This window comes from Artibeus jamaicensis, unplaced genomic scaffold, assembly GCF_021234435.1.
Source record: "Artibeus jamaicensis isolate MK-2021 breed Jamaican fruit bat unplaced genomic scaffold, CSHL_Jam_final contig_3126, whole genome shotgun sequence".
Lineage (NCBI taxonomy): Eukaryota > Metazoa > Chordata > Mammalia > Chiroptera > Phyllostomidae > Artibeus > Artibeus jamaicensis.
In genome coordinates, this window is record NW_026521723.1 from 11107954 (window position 1) to 11130139 (window position 22186).

General features: G+C 36.5%; 1 protein-coding gene across 2 annotated transcripts in view; it reads right to left on the minus strand.

The window, feature by feature from the left end:
- Nucleotides 1-1434: 1434 nt before the first annotated feature.
- Nucleotides 1435-22186, minus strand: part of NAA50 (N-alpha-acetyltransferase 50, NatE catalytic subunit) — a 32215-nt gene continuing 11463 nt past the window's right edge. The window contains exons 2-5 of one of the 2 annotated variants that reach the window (XM_037136923.2): nucleotides 6235-6368; nucleotides 5707-5826; nucleotides 5211-5277; nucleotides 1435-4459 (exon numbers count right to left, since the gene is read on the minus strand). In XM_037136923.2, coding sequence (XP_036992818.1) covers nucleotides 4282-4459; nucleotides 5211-5277; nucleotides 5707-5826; nucleotides 6235-6368 — 499 coding nt within the window. In that variant the 3' untranslated portion in view covers nucleotides 1435-4281. Of the gene's footprint in view, nucleotides 4460-5210; nucleotides 5278-5706; nucleotides 5827-6234; nucleotides 6372-22186 lie in introns of both variants that reach the window. The other variant, XM_037136922.2, reaches the window with a different exon arrangement.

Genomic DNA, 22186 nt, shown 5'->3' on the forward strand with positions numbered 1-22186 from the left:
GGTCTTTTATAAAACTTCACTTTAGTATTTCGTTGTGACTTTATTTGCATTTCTTTAATGACTAATGGTATTGGGCATCTCTTCATGTGCTTACTGCCCATTTTTATTGGGTTGCTTCTTGTTCACAAAGTCTTGTGACTTCTTTACTTATTCTGGACACATATACTTTGTCAGATACATAATGTGCAGTATTTCTTCCAGTTTCTTGGTTATATATTTTTTTAGGATTTCATTTAGTTTTTAAAGAGAGGGGAGGAGAGGGAGAGAAACATTGATGTGAGAAACATACATCAGTTGTCTCCTATGCTTCCCACCGAACCACAACCCAGGCATGTGCCCTTGACAGGGAATTGAACCGGCGACTCATCGCCCAACTGAGCCACAGAGGCCAGGGGTCTTTTCATTTTCTTAAATGTTTGCCAAATAGTAATTAATTCTTAGGTCCAATTTATCAGTTCTTTTATGGATTGTGTTTCTGGTGTTATATCTAAGAAATCATTTGACTAACGCAAGGCCAGAGAGATGTTTCTCCTATGTTTTACAAGTTTCAGTTTTATATTTAGATCCATTAAGCATTTCCAATTGTTGTATGATATGAACATATGGATCAAAATGTGTATTTATGCACTGAGAAGCTCAATTTCTCCAGCACCAATTACAAGGGCCATCATTCCTCCACCGAGTTGCCTTTGGTACCAGCTGTGCTACTTGGACAGGGCCCGGTTGAGTTTCATTACAAGCTCAAACCAGAACCACCCAGCTGAGCTGCTCCTGGATTCCTGACTCAGAAACTGTGGGTGATAATACATATTCTTAGGCTGCTAAATTTGGGATAATGTGCTAAGTGATAGCTAAGACATCAGGAAAAGGCCACCCATTGTTTCTTCAATGAAACAAGCAAAATTCTGATTAAAATACTTTTGACTAAGATATTAAACACTGAGTAAAACTTGATGTTCAAGACAAAACTATAAAGCCATGTTTGTTTGAGATTTAGAAAAGAACTTTAAAAAGCAATTCCCAACTCATTCAATTACTAAAACTCCTTCCTCACTGCTAATAAAAAGGAAAAAAAATTTTAATATACATAATTTGTATTCAATGCCTACCACTAAATGAAATCACAGCCTTTACGTGTCAGATGTCTTTAGCAATTACATTTAAAAAAATACAGCAGCAGAAAGACTTTCCTCCTCATTGAGACTGAACTGCAGATACTGGGCAGTGTTCCTGGCAAGTTTCAAAAGGTCTGACTTAGGAGGCCTTGATTAGACTTTGCCCATTTTAATTAGCTTTACGCAAGATCTTGAAGAAATGTCAAAGTATTTTGAAAATCAAACAGGCCAACAGTAAACAAAGACCACATAAAGCTGCTGACATCGGAATTCAACACCAAATTGGGGTCTTTTCTGGACACTTACAACACATCACAGATTACTACCAGAACATCATCACGTAAGTTTATTTCAGATGTAACAGCAATGTTAAAATCAACAAGTTTAATTCTTAACTGCACCAAATAAACTTAGCCATTTAAGTATTTTTAAAGTTATTCCCTCCAAAAAACTGAGGGAGCTTTTCTTTTCCACCCAACACAACACATTTCCAAATAGTTCTGTTTTCGGAGGACTTTCAGTTGATGAGTAAAAACTGCTTTGGGGATATTTCAGAACTTCTTTCCCCAAATAAAAACTAATCTGGACAAATTATGTATTGCATAGATTTCTCTGCAGATTCTTTTTTTCAGAACCCGAAATGCAATAGCCATCCAGTATAAATTTTTACCTCTTCGCCCCACAGTAAAAACTATTTGTCCTGAAAAATACGATGGATACATCCTGTTCTTATCCAATTAACAGAATTGTTTTACCTAGATAATTTTCATATTTCAAAATAACCAACTAAACATGAGACATTATTTCAGTCTTTACTGACTCATAAACATATGAACTAGTGCCCAGCTTCTACCTCTTCTACAGCCTCCTCCTCCATAAGTGGATGGAATTATTTATATAAGTGTGATGTAGGACAATTAACCCTTTACAAACATTTACAATTTAGGTTAAAGCCATTGACTAGAGTAGAAAAAGAAACACTGTATATAATGACAGGGAGCCTACACACTCAATTTAAAATTTAGTTATTTTTTTCCCCTCCTTAAATAACATGTACTTAATTGTCATGAGGCAGCTATTCGGTTTTCAATAACCACATTTAGGGATACATTCATAGGACTGATTAGCCAGCCCAGGTGAAATGGTTATAGAAATAGAGGCAGTGTTATCTCAGAAAACTCATTTATATATCAAAATCTATTTTGATATCTGGAATTTTACAAAAAGGCTGAATTCTTCAAACTAATTATGCCTTCTGTAACTCAAGCACTCTTCTCTTGGCAAGAGCAAGTTGAAGGTTATCCATGAAGGTAAAGGTGCTTTAATGCTAAACTTTTCTTCTAAGCTTAGATTTGGACTGCTGAAGAAACTGATATCCAAGAAATCACCATGGTCTTTCTACATTTTTACTGTCTTAAGATTAGAACCCTATAAACCCTATTCATCAACTATCTTCCTTTTCTGTATTACTCTTGGCACTCCATTAAGACTCCTGAAGTCTATGTACTTTGTACTTTCACATTCTCAAATAAGAATTTTAGATTATAAAATGTGCATAAACACTGTGTAAAATAATTGTCATTTAACATATTTGGAGATGACTTTCATAGTGGAATTTACATAAGAGGACAAATATTATGAATCAACCTCCCTTTTAAAGTCAAATGACAGAATCTTCAAACTCTGTGCATTGTTTTAAAGCCTAATGAGATCATTTGTTGGGACACCAATATTGGCAAAGCAGAAAATTTTAAATATTGGAAATGGGACAATGGAGGAAAACAAGAAAATTTCAGTTGTCTCCTATGTTACAAAAAAATATCAACCCATTAAAACCACTTCTTACTCATCAGAAAATAATCTGGCATAAACCAGTGCTGTCAGTACAGGAGGTCACAGTGATAACTGCATTAGTAACACTTCTAGACTTACTTTTCCAAGAACAGAAATAATATGTTTAATAATTCTCCCTCCCCCAAATCCTTAAACTCAATATAATAGGCACAGAATGTAAGCAAATCTGGGATATTCTCTAACAGATAAGCAATAGCACAGCTATTTTATTCTCAAAAATACTGTCTAGATATTCTTTCCTATATAATCAAATGCTCAGTGGCCACACTTAACAGCCTGCATTAGCTGATATTAAATGCACTTATTGTGCCACAAGTCCATCTAAGCTTCCTTTTAGGTATGTTTTAATATATCCAAGAGACAACACCTGCATCAGCATTCTTTAAGGGGATTGACCTATAAGGACATCAACTCCATTTTAGAAGTTAACTAACTATGGGTTTACTGAAGAAAAAGGACAGGAGGAAAAAAAAGGTAAATCACAGCAAACCTCTTTAGGTCAGTTAAAGGCCAATATCTCTAGCTGGGATATTAAAAAAAATTAATCTCACCAGCTCACACTCTAAAAGTTAATGCCACTAAGAACAATCAACAGCAGGAAAAATAAACCTGCCAACAACCATCCAACTCATGAGAAAAAAGCAGTTTAACTCAAATACTGAGACCAAAGTCTAAAACTACCTACCCAAACTATCCCACCCACCCTCAGCCACCAGCAAGGAAGGAAGGAAGAACTGCTTAAAAAAAAAAAAAGGAAAAAAAAACCCTTAGTATTTCTTACAAGGATACCAATGGTCCAACTCCTGAGATAGTACTTAGAAGGACAACAGGTGGAGTTGAAGGCAATGTCTAGGGAGTAGTATCCCACAAACAGTCTTGAGAAACCCAAAAGTACCACAAACACACTAAACTTGTCTACGATCAGAGAACAAGATATTGCTGCTGCTTCTGTTTGTATTTTGAAATGTACAGTATTTTGTAGGCTCTGCACTTCAATGTGAAAGCAGGACATAAAAACAAGCTAAAAATAAATTGAAACTGACACCCAAATTTTTGGGACCAAATATCTTAACCGTGAACCTTCCATCAATCAATACACCTTACAACAATGAGAGAACTAAAACAATCCAAACATGATTAATTTTGAAAGTCCTTGAAAGTATTAAAACTTTAAGAAGGGAAGGAAAAACAGGAGGAAAAACAAGAACAAGGAGTGGGAAAAGATTTAAAAGAAGAGGGGTGGGGTGGGAATCAATGGGCCTCTTTTTTATTTGGCGACAAGCAAGTGCAAGAAAGTCCATTTGTAATTTGTTCAGTTGTCTGTCTTTTGCATGTCTGCATTCTGGCCAGAAGGGACTTTGAGGTTTTTCTGTAGCACGTGAGCATCTGCGGGCTCTATCCTCTTATAGTAGTTCTTCTTGGTCTCAATAATCTCAAAGCCAAACTTCCTGTAGAAGTCAATTGCAGACTCATTGCTGATCTGGACGTGCCTGAGATATGAGAGGATATCAGAAAAAAAAATAATAAATAAATATATATATATATATATATATATATATATAAAAAGATTTAATCCACTTTTATGTGTTCTCCACAGATAACAGAAAACAAAAATTTTTTTAATTAAAAAAGTGGGTCTCAAATGTCTGAATATACCCCTCTTTATAATTTCTATAAAAGCATGCTATATTTTTAAAATAAATAATTCGAGCTTTCTCAATTACTCCTCAAATAGCATTATATAACTTAATCTCTCCTGCTGCCAAAATAAATGAGAATTTTAATGTCTGTATTATAAAACAATCTATTGTTATGACCTACACTTGTCTCTCTTTCTAGGTCTGTTAAGATTCAAGTATAATGGTATCAGCCAGGTAACCTCTGATTTTGATTGTTAAACTCTACTGCTAATGAGCACATTAACTACACTTTCAACAAAATGCAGAGTACAAACAGAGAGCACAGAAATGTAATATTATTGAATTAATTCTTAAATTTAAGACTTGAGTTTTAATCTTGATTTCATCCCTGTGACTTTAGACCACCCTCCCACTCCAATATAGTAAAACAAGAATATTTTATCTCAGATTTATCTATTATTAAAATGAGACAATAAAACATTATAACCACTACATCCATGGTGTTTCCAAAAGAATGAGTGACTAGAACTTGAAGATTCTCTAAAGATTTCTATTGCCAATTTATTAAACTTTAGATAATATTAAATATCATTTAACTTACAAATAGATGTTGTCAAAAGTGCCGTCTTTTTCACAGATGTTTAAGACATGATTTAACATTTTAGTTCCTATTAATAAGACAAACAAGTAAGTAATCTCGTAAAGATCAATCTTTAAATTATACATTTAATGGCCATCTTAACACTTACTGAGTCCTTACAGAATTTGAAGTAAACACTAGACATCCTCATTTTCCAAACATTTGTTCTCTTATATATTATGTATATTTCAAACTACTAGCAGAAAAGCAAACTTTATATACAAGACATTCCAGGTAGAACAAAAACTGAAAAAGCAAAAGGGACATTAATAACATACGGATAAAGGGCTTCCAAATGAATTATGTTAAAAAAAATAAGTATTTTTCACCTTATATAACTCAATAACCATTTCCTAGTATTCCTAAAAGAACTGATTTGACTTACTGGGTCAGGAACAGTGACAACTGTGTTTATATTTCTTTGAAGCAGTTTTTTTAAAAGATCACTAGTTGTTACCTATTCCTAGCCTTCGGTATGGTGCCAGACATCCTAGTGTCATGATGTAAAGCCTCTTCTGATTCTGTGAATGATCCACCCTGCAGCACACTGCGCCCACGGCAATATCATTGAAATAGGCTGCCATGGAAAAACAAAAAACATAACATTCAACAGACAGAATAACACATTTTATTAAAGCTTTCCCATCCCCCTCTATAAGGACTAAACTGTTGCTATCAGCATTAAATTTTTTCAGTTACTTTGAGTATCAACACCCTCACAAACCTCCTACACATTCTTAGGAATTTAATCCTCATTGAGAGTAAAGCTAAATATGTGATAACACACAGAAAAGATTTAGCTTTTTCTCTTAAAATTCAAATATTTTGTCTTGATTTCTCTGAGGTTTTTCTCACAACCTGAATCATCCCCATTTCTTCACTTGTAAAATAAAAGAGATTAAAATGGTTAACTCCTGCTCTACGATTAACAAGGGGTCAAGAATATGAATAATCAAATGAAGGAAGTGAAAAAACCACATAATACCAAGTTTTGCTAGCTCGCCAACTTCCAGCACATCCTTGTAGAACTTGTCATTGTAGCTGACTGGAAAGATAACCTGGTTTAATCTCTTCAGCTGCTTAATATTGTGTGGTGTCACGTCTCCCAGCTCGATCCGGCTACTGGAACAAACCAAAAAGTACTCAGTAAAATATAATTAGCAGTATTTGTTAAGATGAATATATTAAAAGGGCACCAAATCTTTTTAAAATTATTGCTAAATCCTTTCAACCATAACTTTATCCCGATGAAGATTTCTATTTATAAGCAGATTTTGCCAGCCATTTCATCTACATTCAACTCACTTTTCATATACTTGTACACATTTACAGATAAATAAACAATTACTAAGAATCCCAGAATATGCTACATATACGCCGAAATTTTCCATGTCATCTACAGTTTAAAAACATCTATTACTTATCAAAACAAATGATGATACCTAACTTTGACAAGATGGTAGCAAATGGGGTTCTTATACTCTGGTGGTGGGAATGTCAATGGATGTATCATTGGAAGACAATCTAGTGCTATCCATCAGAAAGCCCAAAAAGTGCATCTCCTTTGTCCAAATAATTCTGCTCTAGAAATTTTTCTAAGAAAATAGTCCAATATATAAAAATGAAAAGCTATGCACAATCTATTCACTGAGCCAGGAACTACCTACAGAATCACATGGAGTAATATTCATTCAAAATCCAGATTCCTGAACCCCACCCCACACATTCAGAAGCAGAATATCTGGAACTAGAACAAGGGAGTCCATATTTTAAAAGAACAATAAACAAACAAAAATAAAGCAAATTACCCCACTTTGAAAATTATAATTTAAAAAATTGGTTCCACGGGAAAAGAGATTAAAGTTTCAGATTCATAGAAACAAAGCTATTTTGCCTACAGAGCTATCAACAAAAGGAATTTTTAATAGCTCAAGTCAATTTTACTACCATAAGCTCAAGGGTGATTGATCAATTGTGACATGACAAACCTGAATAGCATCTACATAATTTTTCTTCCTATTACCATTAACACTGTCATTAGTAGAATTGCTTATATACATTATTTGTCTTCTTAAAAATCTTAATGAGGGGTAATAAAAACATTAAAACAACATCAAATAGCCCTGGTTGATATGGCTCAATGGATTGAGTATCAATGTGAGAACTGCAAGGTCGCCACCCCAGTTTGATTCCAGTCAGGGCACATGCCTGGGTGGCAGGCCAGGTCCCTGTTGGGGGTGTGTGGGAGGCAACTGATCCATCTCACACATTTCTCTCCCTCTCTTTCTCTTTCCCTTCACCTCTCTCTAAGAAATAAATAACTAAATAACTTTTAAAAAATCAAATAAAAATGAATTCAAAAATAAAACAATCTGATGCCACCCAAGCAGCTAGAAAACTATGTAGGTCCTACTCTTTTCGTGCTCGTTCCAGATCGCAATTAACATTGATCAAAAGCAGGCAACACAATGTAGCCTAATTAATCATTTGCAAAATAAGTACACAGGTTTTGATAATTCTGTTAAAGAAATAGCTAAACAAGAATGTTAATCATCACACTTTTCTAAAAACAAACAAACAAACAAAAAATCTGAGCGTCCACCAACGGGACTGGTAAAATAAAGCATGATACACTTACTAACACAGAAAGATAGTGTTGATACATTGTTTTATATATAAAAATTATGACCCGATTTTTGTTAACGCATACAAAAATATTTAAAAACATATTCCAAAAAACATGGTAAGAATTGTAGGTAATTTTTAAAACAAAATTCTCTCAAATGTTACAATTTAGGTAACCAGAAAACAATAGAATGTATTACAGTTCTTTAAACAAACAAACAAACAAACAAACAAAACCCTGATTAGAGACCATAATGTTCATTTGAAACATAGCCTTCATTTGAAATCATTAGCCTTCCGGTCTCAATTATTCCAATTTTATGTTACCAGTTTTTATTGTTCAATTGTGACCAACTATCCTTGAACATCTCATATGTCTTCTTAAAATCTGCACATAATGAGTTTCTTATCAGCCATACAAAATTTTAAAATATCTTATAAAAAATAGAGCCTTGGCTGGTATAGCTCAGTGGATTGAGCATGGGCCTGTGAAGCAAAAAGGGTGGACAGTCCGATTCTCAGTCAGGGCACAAGCCTGGGTTGTAGGCCAGGTCCCAAGTAAGGGGACACATAAGAGGCAACCACACATTGATGTTTCTCTCCCACTCTTTCTCCTTCCCTTCCCCTCTTTCTAAAAATAAATAAATAATATTTTTTAAAAATGAGATTTCTTTTCCAGTTTCTAGCCACAAGAGGGAATATGAGTAAACATGGCCTCATCCCAAGAATTTGTTAACTGAAATTCCCTTGAGATTCATGTCTTCTTTAAATAGGTTACATTTCAAAATTCACAGAACTTCCCCTCTTTACACTTTGATCTAACCCTGGCTTTCTGGTCTTTATGGCTAATAAAATGATACTCTACCCAAAACCTTTTTGTGATTAAAACCTAGTGGGTTCACATACCTACCACCCCTCACAAGTTTTTTAATCAGCACTATTATGCTGTAAAATACAGGATCCCTTAAAATACAGAAATCACATCTTTCATAAATATCTTTTATTTTTTAAAGAATTCCTCCCATTTAATTAACATATCCATAACTGCACATATTTATCAGTTTTGGTCTGTGGGAACATTTAAGGTCTACTCTCTTAGCAAATTTCAATTATAAATACAGTTTTTACGTTATGCATTGGATCCTCAGACCTTATTATTATGCATTTTGTAGCTGAAATTTTGTAGCCGTCTATCAATCTCTTCCCCAGTCCCCTTGCCCTGGCAACTCCTATTCTACTGTTTCTGACTTGTGTGTGTATGTGAGTGTGTGTGTTTTTAAGATTCTACATATAAATGATACCATGCAGCATAAAAGAACCACAAAGTGTAGTAATTTCTTTTAACCATATCTTTACTAATTATACTTAATACATTATTTCTATTAATGTATTAACTTATCTTTATAATTAAATTATATGCAATACCTACAAAAATCACTCCATTGCACTTTTTTAAGGTTTGTATTTTAAAAGTGATCAAAATTTTATATTAAGTTTAACACTAAACAATAATAAAGAAAAACTGAAAAAAACCTACAAGACAAGTTTCTCAATTCAAAGTGAAAGAACCTGATTTAGAAATATTTTAAGAATGGCCCCGACTACAGTGGCTCAGTGGGTTGGGAGTCATCCTGCAAATAGAAAGGTTGCTGATTCCTGGTCAGGGCGCATACCTGGGTTGCAGGCGTAAGAGTGGCCACCAATCAATGTTTCTCTAAAACATCAATGTTTCTCTCCCTCTCTCCTTCCCTTCCCCTCTAAAAAAAATATTAAAAATCTTTAAAAAATAAAAATTAGAAATTTAAGAATTTCTAAGTAATTACTGGGCTTCAAGTATATTTATAATTTTTAGAGGGAAAATAACCAGGTATTTCTTGGTTTCATGTAGAAGGAAAAGATGGTTATAGTGCAGTGTGCTAGACTGAATCTAATAAAAGTTAACTACTAACAAAATTTCCATTAGGGTAGACAGATCAAACCTAAGTACAGAACATAATATTAAAACATTAAGGAGTAGGCAGTTTAATCTTTCCCCGCTTAATTTTAAAATATACATGGCTTGATTAAGAAAAGAAAAAGAAACAGTCAATTGCCATAGAAATGACTTAGTAAATGAAAATATCCTGTAAGACCAGAAATAACTATGATAGTCTTTCCCTATTTTTCTATGTACAGACAGACATACACATATTTTAGAACATTAACTGAATACAATAAAATTGCTTGGTAGCTAATTAAAAAAAGAATTAAACAAGTTTGATTATTAACAGACAACCAGGATATGCTATAAACAGAATTTTAAAGTGTCAATTACATGTAACTGTCAGCAAATTCATCTTCAAATACAGTTTAACTCACATGAACATGATATGTCTGACTGAAATGGAATACTTCTGTAATCCTGATCACTTAGCTCTGAATTATTTTAAGAAGTAGATATTCTAAATATATCAGAGTAGTATCATCAACTTATAAATATAATTTAGCAAAGAATGTTTACTGCATAGAGGGCTATGTAGAAATGTCAAGAAAATGAGAACATCAGTTGACTGTTAAACAACCAAAAACCTTTTAGAAATTAAAAAAAATATTCTAAATCACAAGTTCAGAATTCTATCTGTTAATCTAAAATGTTGTAGAGCTCTCGTTAATATCAAAGTTGCATATTCAAAGCATAAATCAGTTATTTCAATATTTAAACACCTATGTACTAATACACCTAGAATGCAAAGAACTTTGTACATACTAAGAAATACAGGTATATATAATACAACATACTAATAATACGATATGTAAACAAAGTACAAAAATAGTAGAATAGAAGTGATACCGGGAAAGGTTGGGAAGGAGGACTAGGAGTTTGCTTTGTGGAAGGGTAAGAAATGCATTCTAAGGAGCAGAACATGAACAAAATAGCAAAGATGATTTCTCAAAACTATAGGCAACAAGATATGGTAAGAGAAAGCATGCTTTGTGTAAACACTGGAGCTAAGGATGAAGAGATAGAATGCATTTTAAGGATCTTGCATATCAAGACAGTACTGGTTGTCTTTTCTATATACACTTATCTTGGCGACCTCAATCTCATAGCCTTATGGCTTTAATACTGCCAACTTCCACATTTGTCTTTAGTCTAGAGCAGGGGTGTCCAACATGTAGCCCATGGTCCACATAAGGCTCAAGATGGATATGAATGTGGCCCAACACAAAATCATCAATTTATTTAAAACAGTAGAAGACTTTTTTGTGATTACACATCACAATATATTTAATGTGTCACCCAAGACAACTCTTCTTCCATTGTGTCCCAGAGATGCCAAAAGCTTAGACACCCTAGTCTAGCAGAAAACTCCTAAACTCCAAAGAATCTCTAGCAGACCCTCAAATTAAACATATCCAAAACTAGATTTGACCTTCCCCCTGAAATCTGTTTCACCTGCAGGTTTCCCTATCAGGTCTCTACATCCTTGCCTATGAGTTATTCTCTTATCACCTTTAAGTCTTTGTTCAAATATCTCAGGAAGGGTTATTCTGATATACCTGTTGTACTTTCATTGTAATATTCTTGGCAGGCGTTGTTATCAATCAGGCTTATGTTGGCCTCAAAATTTGTAAGTGTTCCTCTTTGCCCTTTACTTCTATCAGTGTTCACTTCATTTATTTCCAAGTTATGTTATTGAGAGCATAAATATTTGAGACTGTTATGAGTAGATCCTTTTATAATTTTTTTACTATAATATCCTTCTCTTAAAGCCTACTTTGCTCATCAATACAGACATACCATTTTCTTCTAATTAATGTCCCACAGTGTTGCTTCTACCATCCTTTTACTTTCAACTTCTTCATGTGTCTTTTGTAAACAGCAAATACTTAAGAGTCTTGTTCCTTTAATCTCACAACTGGGACTATTTAGTCTGTTCAGATTTAATATAATTGTTGATGTGGTCTTTTCAAGTCCATCCACAATTTTCAACTTATACCAATTAATAACTGGTTCCTTGAATTTCTAATCTATCTGGAGATCAATTTTCTTAGCTTTTATTTTTCTTTTATTAATCATTTTTAAATTTTCAATTACAACTGACATACAATATTATATTAGTTTCAGGTATACAACCTAGTGATTAGAAATTATATAACTTACTAAGTAATCATCCTGATAAATCTCATATCCATCTGACACAATACACAGCATACACGGCTATTAAAATATTGCTTCCTATGCTATACTTTACATCCTTGTGACTACTGTTGCCAATTTGTACTTCTTAACTCCTTCCCCCTTTTAATCCATCCCCCCTTTCCATCCATCCCCCTTCCCATCTGACAACCATCAAAATGTTCTCTGTATCTCTAGGTCTGTTTCCATTCTGCTTGTTCATTTTGCTTTTTAGATTCAATTATTGATAAGTATTTATTGTTCATATTTTTTATTTTCTTAAAGAAGATCCTTTAATATTTCATGTAGTATTGATTTGGTGGTGGTGGACTACTGTTAGCTTCTTCTTGTCTAGGAAATTGTTATGTCCTTCCATTCTAAATGACAGCTTTGTCATTCTACTCAGCTTTGCTCAGTAGACTATTCCTAGCTGTAGGTCCTTTGATCACTTTGAATATTTCTGCCAATCCCTTCTGGCCTGCAAAGTTTCTACTGAGAAATCAACTGACAGTATTATGGGAGCTCCCTTCTAGGTAACTAACTGCTTTTCTCTTGCTGTTTCAAGATTTTCTCATTGCTTTCAACTTTTTGTACTTTAATTAGGTGTTCATCTTGTTTGGGATCCTCTGTGCTTTCTGGACTTATATGTCTATTTCTCTTGCCAGGTTCAAAAATTTTCTGTTATTTTTTTCAAATAGCTTTTCATTTCCTTGCTACCCCTCTTCTTCTGGCACCCCCATAATGCAAATGTTGTTACACTTAAAGTTGTCCCAGAGGCTTTTTACAATATCTTTTTTTCTTTTTAGATTGTTTTTCCTTTTTGCTGTTCTAGTTTGGTCTTTTTGCTTCCTTATATTATAAATTGCTCTTTTTCTCCTGAGCTTCATGTATTCCACTGTTCTCTGTAAATTATTCTTCATTTCAGTTAATATATCTTTCATTTGTTTCTTTTTTATGGTGTCCCATGTCTTCTTGTGCTGCTGAAGTTCTCCTGAAGTTCATATACTCTTCCCTAATTTTACTGAGCATCCTTATAGCTAGTGTTTTGAACTCCACTTGTCTAGTTCTTTTTCTGGAGTTCTGTTTTCATTTGGGATGTTTCTTTGGTCTCATTTTTGCAGTCTCCCTGTGTTTGTTTCTATGTGTTAGGTAGTGCTGTTTGTCTCTCCCAGGCTTGGCAGAGTAGCCTAATGTAATAGTGTCTTGCACCATCCAGTGGCATGGTCTTCCCATTCACCTGAGCTGATCACTCCAGGTGCAACCCCTGTGTAGGCTATGCACATTCTCCTGTTGCAGTTGAGCCTTGAGATTGTTGTTGGCATTTGAATGGGAGGGATTTACAACCAGGCCAATTGGCTGCAAGGAGTGGCTATGACCACTGTGGAGGAACAGCTATGCAGGGGCCTAATGCATAAAGCAGGACTCAATCCAGCAGGGCTTTGGTACCAACTGAATTTTCCCCTTGAGTATTATATCACTTGTAGAGGTGGTTGGGTGGTGCTTCAACATGGTCTGAAGTTGTCCACTGGGTACACTGGCTCTGGGACAACCTGGGAGGTTCAGGTCAGGGTCAGCCACAGGCAGTGTTCCACCTGGCATGACCTATACAGATATTTGCAGATGGCTGCTACTTGTGCTGGGCTTGGAGGTGCCCAGGAGACATGAACTAAGACCAGCTAGTGCCTGTCCTGGGGCCACTTAGAGAGATACTAGGCAACACCAAGGCCAGATGCTGCTTATTGGAGAGAGTTAGAAAAGGTCAAAGCATGGACCAAGAACTAAGACAGGACATACATATGGAAAAGCCACTGGAAACAGCTTGGATGGGCCCAAAACTTGGTGAGGAGGGGGTTTCAGGGAATCACCAGGTTTGGGTGAACAATGACGACCAGGTTGATAAAGACTCAGATATGGTACCCACCTTCCAGTATCTGTGGCGGAAGGGCTCTGAAAAGGAACAATGGCCTCTGTCAGCATTTGTCTGGGAGAAAGCTGCCCCTCCAGCCCTCTTTCCATATGTCCCTGGTGCATTTAGAGCTGCTACCCCCTTGCTGGAACTCATAGGGAGAAAGTCAAGTAAGTCCATCTCAGTCACAATCCCTGCTAGTTTTTAAATTTAGAAGTTATGGGGTCTTCTTCTCTGTACTGGGACCCTTGGCTGGGGACCCTGGTGTGGGGCTGGAACCCCTCAACCTTCAGGGGGTACCCCCCACAGCCAAGAAATCCCTCCTGATGTTTATCCATTACGTGTGTGTGGAACCAGGCTGTTCCATACCTCTGCCTCTCTTACCATTCTCAGTGTGACCTCATTACATCCTTAGCTGTAGGACTTCCATTGAGCTAGATTTTAACTGCTTCTGAATGATAGCTCTTCTGTAGTTTAGTTGTATTTCTTGCGTGGTTGTGGGAGAATGCAAGTCAATTTTCTTAATTTTTACTACAATTATCTTTTTTGGCGCATAGTTCTGAGACTTGACAAACATGTACAATCACGTAATCACTACGAGTACCAATAGAATGCTTCCACCAACCCAAAAATCTCTCTCATGACCTTTAAAGTTCAACTCTACCAGCACTCCCAGGCAACCACTAATCTGTCTCCCCAGTTTTGTTTTCAGTATGTCACATTAACAGAATAAAAAATAACCATTTGCTTGGTTCCTTTTATTTAGCACAATGCCTTTGAGATTCACCTTGCTTTTGTATCAATAGTTCATTCCTTATTATTGCTGAATAGTATTCCATTGTATGAATGTAGCATAGTTTATCTTTTTGTGGAAGGGCATTTGGGTTGACTGCAGTTTTTGGAGATTATGAATGAAGAACCTGTGCAGGTTTTTGTGCAAACGTGCTTTTATTTCTCTTGAGTAAATACCTAGGAGAGGGAATGCTCGGTCATAAGTATACAGGAGTTTCAGTTGCTCTATATCCAAACTAGTATTTGGTGCTGTTGACTTTGAAAATTTATGCCACTCTAATGTGTGTGCAATGATATTTCATTGTACGGACCTAAGAAAGACAATTTTGCAAATCTTTTCATTTACTTTTTTTGTTATCCGTATATCTTCCTTTGCAAAAAAAAACTGTTGACATCTTTTGCCAATTAAAAAAATGGGTTCTCTTATTGAGTTTAAGTGTTTTTTGTGTGTGTGTGGAAAAATACATGCCCTTTGTTAAATTGTGTATGTTGTCAATGATTTCTCCCAGTTTGTGGCTTTTTTCATTTTAAGAGTTTTTCAGATTAGAAATTTTACATTTTGATGAATTTGTTTTGCAGGTCATGCTTTTTGGTGTCAGAAGGAATCTTTGCCTAAGCCAACGTCATGTCACTAAGAATTATATTCCCTTCCAGAAGTTTTACAGTTAGATGTAGGAAGTCCATCCCTATCCCCTTTACATCCCTCTCACTTATTTCTTTTTCCTCTCTTTTTTTAAAGAGAGGGAAACATCAAAGTGTGGTTGCCTCTCACAACACCCCATGCTGAGGACCTAGAATGCAACCCAGGCATGTGCCCTGAATGGGAATTGAACCAGCAACCTTTTGGGTTGCAGGCTGGCATTCAACCCACTGAGCCACACCAGCCAGGGCTCATTTATTTTTCTTTTTAAACAGCCTCCTTGACATCTAATTTATTATATTGAGTTAGCCAAAAAGTCTGTTTACTTTCTTCCATAAAATAAAAGACACATTTTTCACTTTCACCAGTAACTTTATTGATTTGAATATATTTTGAGTATGCCAGCTATATCCGGCATGGTTGACTGTTCTCAAATAATGTATTGATTTGATTGCTATCAACTTCAACTGCTCTACCTGACTGTGGAGCATCATCCAGTAAGAAATCTCCAACACAAAACTTCATAAACCATTTCTGACATGTTTGATCAGTCATAGCACCTTCTCAATATATGGCAGGAGGGGTTTTTTTGCGTTTCAGTTGCATTTTTACCTTTCTTGAAATAATAAAGCATAATATGCCAAAAATGTTTATTTTCTTCCATGTTCAGTATTAAAATGGCTGGACAAAAATTCACCAAATTTGATTCGTTTTTTTAAAATGCACACTGATACAAAAGCTATCACAATACAATCTAACAAAATGATTCTGAATGAAGTTAAAGACAATCAAATGCTACTAGAGCCACCTTAGGGAAACAAACAAACAAACATTTTGGCCAACCCAATACCATAAATCCCCGTTTTAAGTGTGCAATTCAATGATTTTTAGACTATTTACAAAGCTGTGCAACCATTACCTCAATTCAGCTTTAGAACATTCACACCACACCTCAAAATTCCTATCTGCACACCTGAAGTAAATTCCATTTCCTACCCAAAAGCCAGCTACTAAATCTACTTTCTATAGATTTGCCTTTTCTGGACATTTCAAATAAATAGAATCATAAAAGAAGTGATCTTTTGGAATAGGCATCTTTCCATGCAGCACAATTTTTTGAAGATTCATCCATGTTATAATGTATGTCAGCAATTGAGTAGTATTCCATTTTATGAGTAAGTATGTCACATAATTATTTATCCCATGGCTATTATAAATAATTCTATAAACTTGCATACATGTCTGTGTGTGGACACATGGCTTAATTTTTTCTAGTAGATACCTAGAATAGGAATTGCTGGGTTATGACAAACATGGGTAACTTTTTAAAGCAACTGTCTGTAGTAGGCAGAATAATGGCCCCCAGAGACTGACTATGTTCTAATCCCAGGGACCTTTAATAGGGTAATTTACATAGAAAATGGACTTAGCAGATGTGATTAAGTATTTGAGATGGGAAGATTAATCACACAGGTCCTTAAGAGCCAGAGATGATGTGGTGACAGGAGCAGACATGACATTTGAAGATGCTATACTACTAGCTTGGAAGATAAACAGCAACGAACCAAGATGGCCTATAGCAGGAGTCCCCGACCTCCCTCTTCCCTATCCATGGACACCTCCTGTGGTAACACCTAAACTATACCTCCTGTCTCCCACCTCCAACCCCAGTCTGTGGAAAAACTGTCTTCCATAAAATCGGTCCCTGGTGCCCAAAAGGTTGGGGACTGCTGGCCTATAGAACTTGAACAGGCAAGAATACACTTTCTCACCCAGGGCCTCTAGAAGAAACACAATCTTGTTGTATTACTTTCCTAGAACTGCCTTAACAAACTCATTAGCTTATAATACGAATTTAGCCCTGGCTGATGTGGCTCACTGGATTCAGTGTCGTCCTATGAACCAAAAGGTCACGGGTTCAATTCCCAGTCAGGGCACATGCTGGGTTGTGGGCCAGGTCCCCAACTGGGGATGTGTGAGGGGAACCAATTGATATCTCTCTTGCACATCAATATTTCTTTCTTTCCCTTCTCCCTCTCTTTCCCTCTAGAAATAAATAAAATCTTAAAACACACACACACAAATTTTATTCTCTCCAAGTTTTGGAGGCTGGAAGGATAAAATCAGGATGTAAGCAGAATCATCCTCTCATGCTCTCTCAGAGTCAGAGCTCTTAGGCTCCAGAGAATAACCCTTCCTTGCTACTGCTGGCTTCTAGTATAGCCTCAGGTACTTCTTGGCTTGTGCCAGCACAACTCTAGTGTCTGCCTCCATCTTCACATGGTCTTCTGTGCATATGTGTGTTCTCTTCTTATAAGGACACTACTTCCTTAGATTCATCCTTACTGACTATGACCTTATCTTAATTACTACCCACAAACACCCTATATCTAAAGGTCACACACCTAGATTCCAGGTAGATGTGAGTTTTGGAAGGGTACTATTAAAAATCACTATACTGGACTTCCGCCAAGATGGAGGCGTAGGTGGAAACACCTTGTGTCCGCGCACAACCAAATCTAAAAACAACAAAGTTTTAACAACAATAAACAAAACAAAACCACACAGTAAATCGACAATACGGAGTCCGAAAACAACGATATGCTCAGCTAAACCAGTAAGAGGGGTGAAGCCAGCAGAGGAGCGGGTTGGCCAAAAAAATCCTCGACCGGGTGGTGCGCAAGCAGCCAAAGGCGTGGGCTAGCTGCGGAAGAGGCCCAGTTGGCTGTCTGCGGTTGGTCGAGCATTTGCATGCAGATAAACCAGTGAAGAGGCGAGCATTGAGACCCCAGGGCACAGGACAGTGGGCTCGCACATTTCTGCTTGGATAAACAGGCCTGGGCGAGTGGTGGGACAGACTGGGAGAGCCGAGAGGACCGCCAATGCTCCCTCTCTGACCCCGCCCCCACATACAGCATCACAAACCAGCGACCTGGGTGGCCCCACCCTGGTAAACAACTAAGGCTCCGCTCCTCATACTTAACCAGTGCGAACAGACCAAAAATGGCTTAAGAACAACTCAGAGCCCCAGAACCAATAAATCTAAGCGATGAAGAAATAGCTAAACTTTCAGATGCACAGTTCAAAACACTGGTGATCAGGCTCCTCACAGAACTGGTTGATTTTAGTCACGAATTAGAGAAACATATGAAAGCTAAACTAATTGAAACGAATGGTAATGCACAGGAAACCAATAGTAACTGAAAGGAAACTGGGACTCAAATCAAGGGAGTAGACCAGAAGGAAGTAGACCAGAAAAAATGACCAAACAGAAAAGAATGAAGAAACAAGAATTCAAAAAAAAATGAGGAGAGGCTTAGGAACCTCCAGGACATCTTTAAACTCTGCAACATCCGAATTATAGGGGTACCAGAAGGGGAAGAGGAACAGTCATGAGTGGAAACCTTATTTGAACAAATAATAAAAGAGAACTTCCCTGTTCTGGCAAAGGAAATAGACTTCCAAGAAATCCAGGAAGCTCAGAGAGTCCCAAAGAAGGTGGACCCAAGAAGGAACACACCAAGGCACATCATCATTACATTAGCCAAGATGAAAATGAAGGAGAGAATCCTAGAAGCAGCAAGAGATAAGGGGACAGTCACCTACAAAGGAGTTCCCATCAGACTGTCAGCAGATTTCTCAAGAGACCTTACAGGCAAGAGGGGGCTGGAAAGAAGTATTCCAAGTCATGAAAACCAAAGACCTACAACCAAGATTGCTCTATCCAGCAAAGTTTTTATTTAGAATGGAAAGACAGATAAAGTGCTTCTCAGGTAAGACCAAATTCAAGGAGTTCCTCATCACCAAGCCCTTATTATATGAAATGTTAAAGGGACTTACCTAAGAAAAAGAAGATAAAAAAGATGAACAGTGAAAGGACAGCAAACTCACAGTTATCAACAACCACACCTAAAACAAAAGCAAACTAAGAGGACAGCTAGATTAGGAGCGAACCATAGAAATGAAGATTACATGGAGGGTTAGCAACAGGGGAGTGGGAGAAGGAGAAGGGGGGAGAAGGTACAGAAATAAGTAGTATAGACAGCAGATAAAAAATAGGTAGGGGAGGGTAAGAATAGTAGGGGAAATACAGAATCTAAAGAACTTGAGACACGTGTTCAGGAACTAATGGGGGGGATGGTGAGGGAGGGGTGTGCAGGGTGGAGGGGAACAGAGGGGGGAATAGAACAAATGTAATGGCATAATCAATAAAAAAAAGTTTATAAAAATTAAAATATTAAAAAAAATCACTATACTTACGAACAACCTGATTTCATCCCACTGAAGCCCATTTAAGACTTTTGTCTCAAGAACCAAGGTAAGAGAAGTATTGTTTTAAGCCACTAAGTATGTAGTAATTTAATTTACTACAGCAATAAGGAAAATGAATGCATTGCAAAACTGTTTTCCAAAGCATCCGCACCATTTACATTTTCCCCTTTAACATACTGGGATTCCTGTTTCCACACATCCTTGCCAACACTTTTACTTTTAGAGGGGAAGGGAAGGAGAGAGGGAGAGAAATACCAATGTATGGTTGCTTCTTGTGCATCCCCTGTTGGGAACTGGCCTGCACCCAGGCATGTGCCCTGACTGGGAATCAAACCTCGATCCTTTGGTTCACAGGCCTGCACTCAATCCACTGAGCTACATCAGCCAGGGTGCCAACACTTTTTACTACCTTTCTACTGCCATTCTAGTGGTGTGAAGTCATAATCTCATTGTATTTTCATTTCTCCAATGACTAATGATGCCAAGCATCTTTCTGTATGGTTATTTGCCATGTGTACACTTTATTCAGTGAAATGTCTATTTAAATATTTTGTCCGTGGTCAAGGCCTGAGAATAGACCTAGAATTTTTACATTAACTTGTAAGAAAAGAATTGCAGCTTTTAAATTAGATTACTTATCTTACTGAGTTGCATGAGTTCTTTATATTCTGGATACAAGCAATTTATATATATATAATTTATAACTATTTTCTAATTTGTGGCTTGTCTTTTCATCTTAACAGTGTACTATATAATGTAAGCTGTTTATTAATAGTGAAAACTGGGAACTGTGTACCATCTTCACCAATGTAAAGCTAAAACTTTAAAAACTACTCTAAAACTAAATTTAAAGTAAGTTTTTTTTAAAGGAGGCAGGATTGTTAGATTAAGAGCTCATGAGACATTTCAGCCAACTGCAATAACTGAACCTTTTTGAATTCTGCATTGAACAAACCTATTTTTTTTAAACTTTTTTTTAGACTTATGGGAAAAACCAAATACATAGACTGGGTATCAGTTCATAATATATTAGGTATAAAAGTATTATAGTTACTTTTTTAAAAAAATGTTATTTATTTTTAGAAAGAGGGGAAGGGGAAGGAGGGAGGAAGAGAAACATCAATGTATGGTTGCCTCTCGTGTATCCCCTACTGGGGAACTGGTCCACAACCCAGGCATGTGCCCTGACTGGGAAATGAACTAGCAATCCTTTGGTTCACGGGCCAACACTCAATCCACTAACCCACACCAGCCAGAGTGGTATTTATTTAATTTTTTTTAAGTCCTTCTATGTTACAGACTCATACTGAGGGATTTACAGATAAAGTGAGATAGCACACACATAGGTGATATTGTGGCTTTGGTCCCAGACCATCGCAGTAAGGCACGTAACACAAATTTCTGGTTTCCCAATACATTTAAAACCTATGTTTCCACCCTACATAGTCTAGTAAGTACAATAGCATTATATTCTAAAAAAAGTGTACAGGCCTTAATTTAAAAATACTACTAAAATTGTAAACCATCATCTGAGCCTTCAGCAAGATGAGACATATGCTTTTTGATGGTAGGGGGTCTTGCCTTGATGTTGATGGCAGCTGAATGATCTGGGTAGTAGCTGCCAAAGCATACGGTTGCTGTGGCAATTTCTTAAAATAAGACAATGCAGTTTTCTGAATGAGGGGTTACTCCTTTCCCTATTTCTCTGTAGGATGTAATGTATGATTACATTTTATACACAATAAGTACTTCTTTCAAAATTGGAATCAATCCTCTCAAACCGTGCAGTTACTCTCAACTAAGTTTATGTAATATTCTAAATCTTATGTAGTCATTTGAATCTTTACAGCATCTTTAACAGAATTAGATTCTATCTCAAGAAACCTTTTGCTCACCCATAAGAAGCAACTCTTCCAATTCTAGTTCTGTTGCTATTTCTACCCCATTTGCAGCTACTTTCTCCACTTAAGTCTTGAGCCCCTCAAAGTCATCCATGAGGATCAAAATCAACTTCTTCCAAACGCCTGTTACATTGATATTTTGACCTCTTCCTGTGAATCACAAATGTTAATGACATCTAGAATGGTGAATCCTTTCCACAAGGTTTTCTATTTATTTTACCCAGGTTTACTGAAGGAATCACTATCTATGGCAGCTATAGCCTTACAAAATGTATTTCTTAAATAAGACTTGGAAGTCCAAATTACTTCTTGATCCATGGGCTGCAGAATGGATACTGTGTTAGCAGGCATAAAAACAACATTAATCTTGTTGTACATTTCCGCCAGAGCTCTTGGGTGACCAGGTGCATTGTCAATGCGTAATATTTTAAATATCTTTTTCTAAGTAGTAGGTCTCAATAGTGGGCCTAAGATGTTCAGTAAATCATAGTGTGTAAACCGATGTGCTGTCACCCAGGCTTTACTGTTCCATTTACAGAACACAGCAGAGTAGGTTTAACATAATCCCTAAGGGCTCTAAGATTTGCAGAAGAGTAAATGAGCAGTGGTATCAACTCAAAATCGCCTAACAGGAGCCCTGGC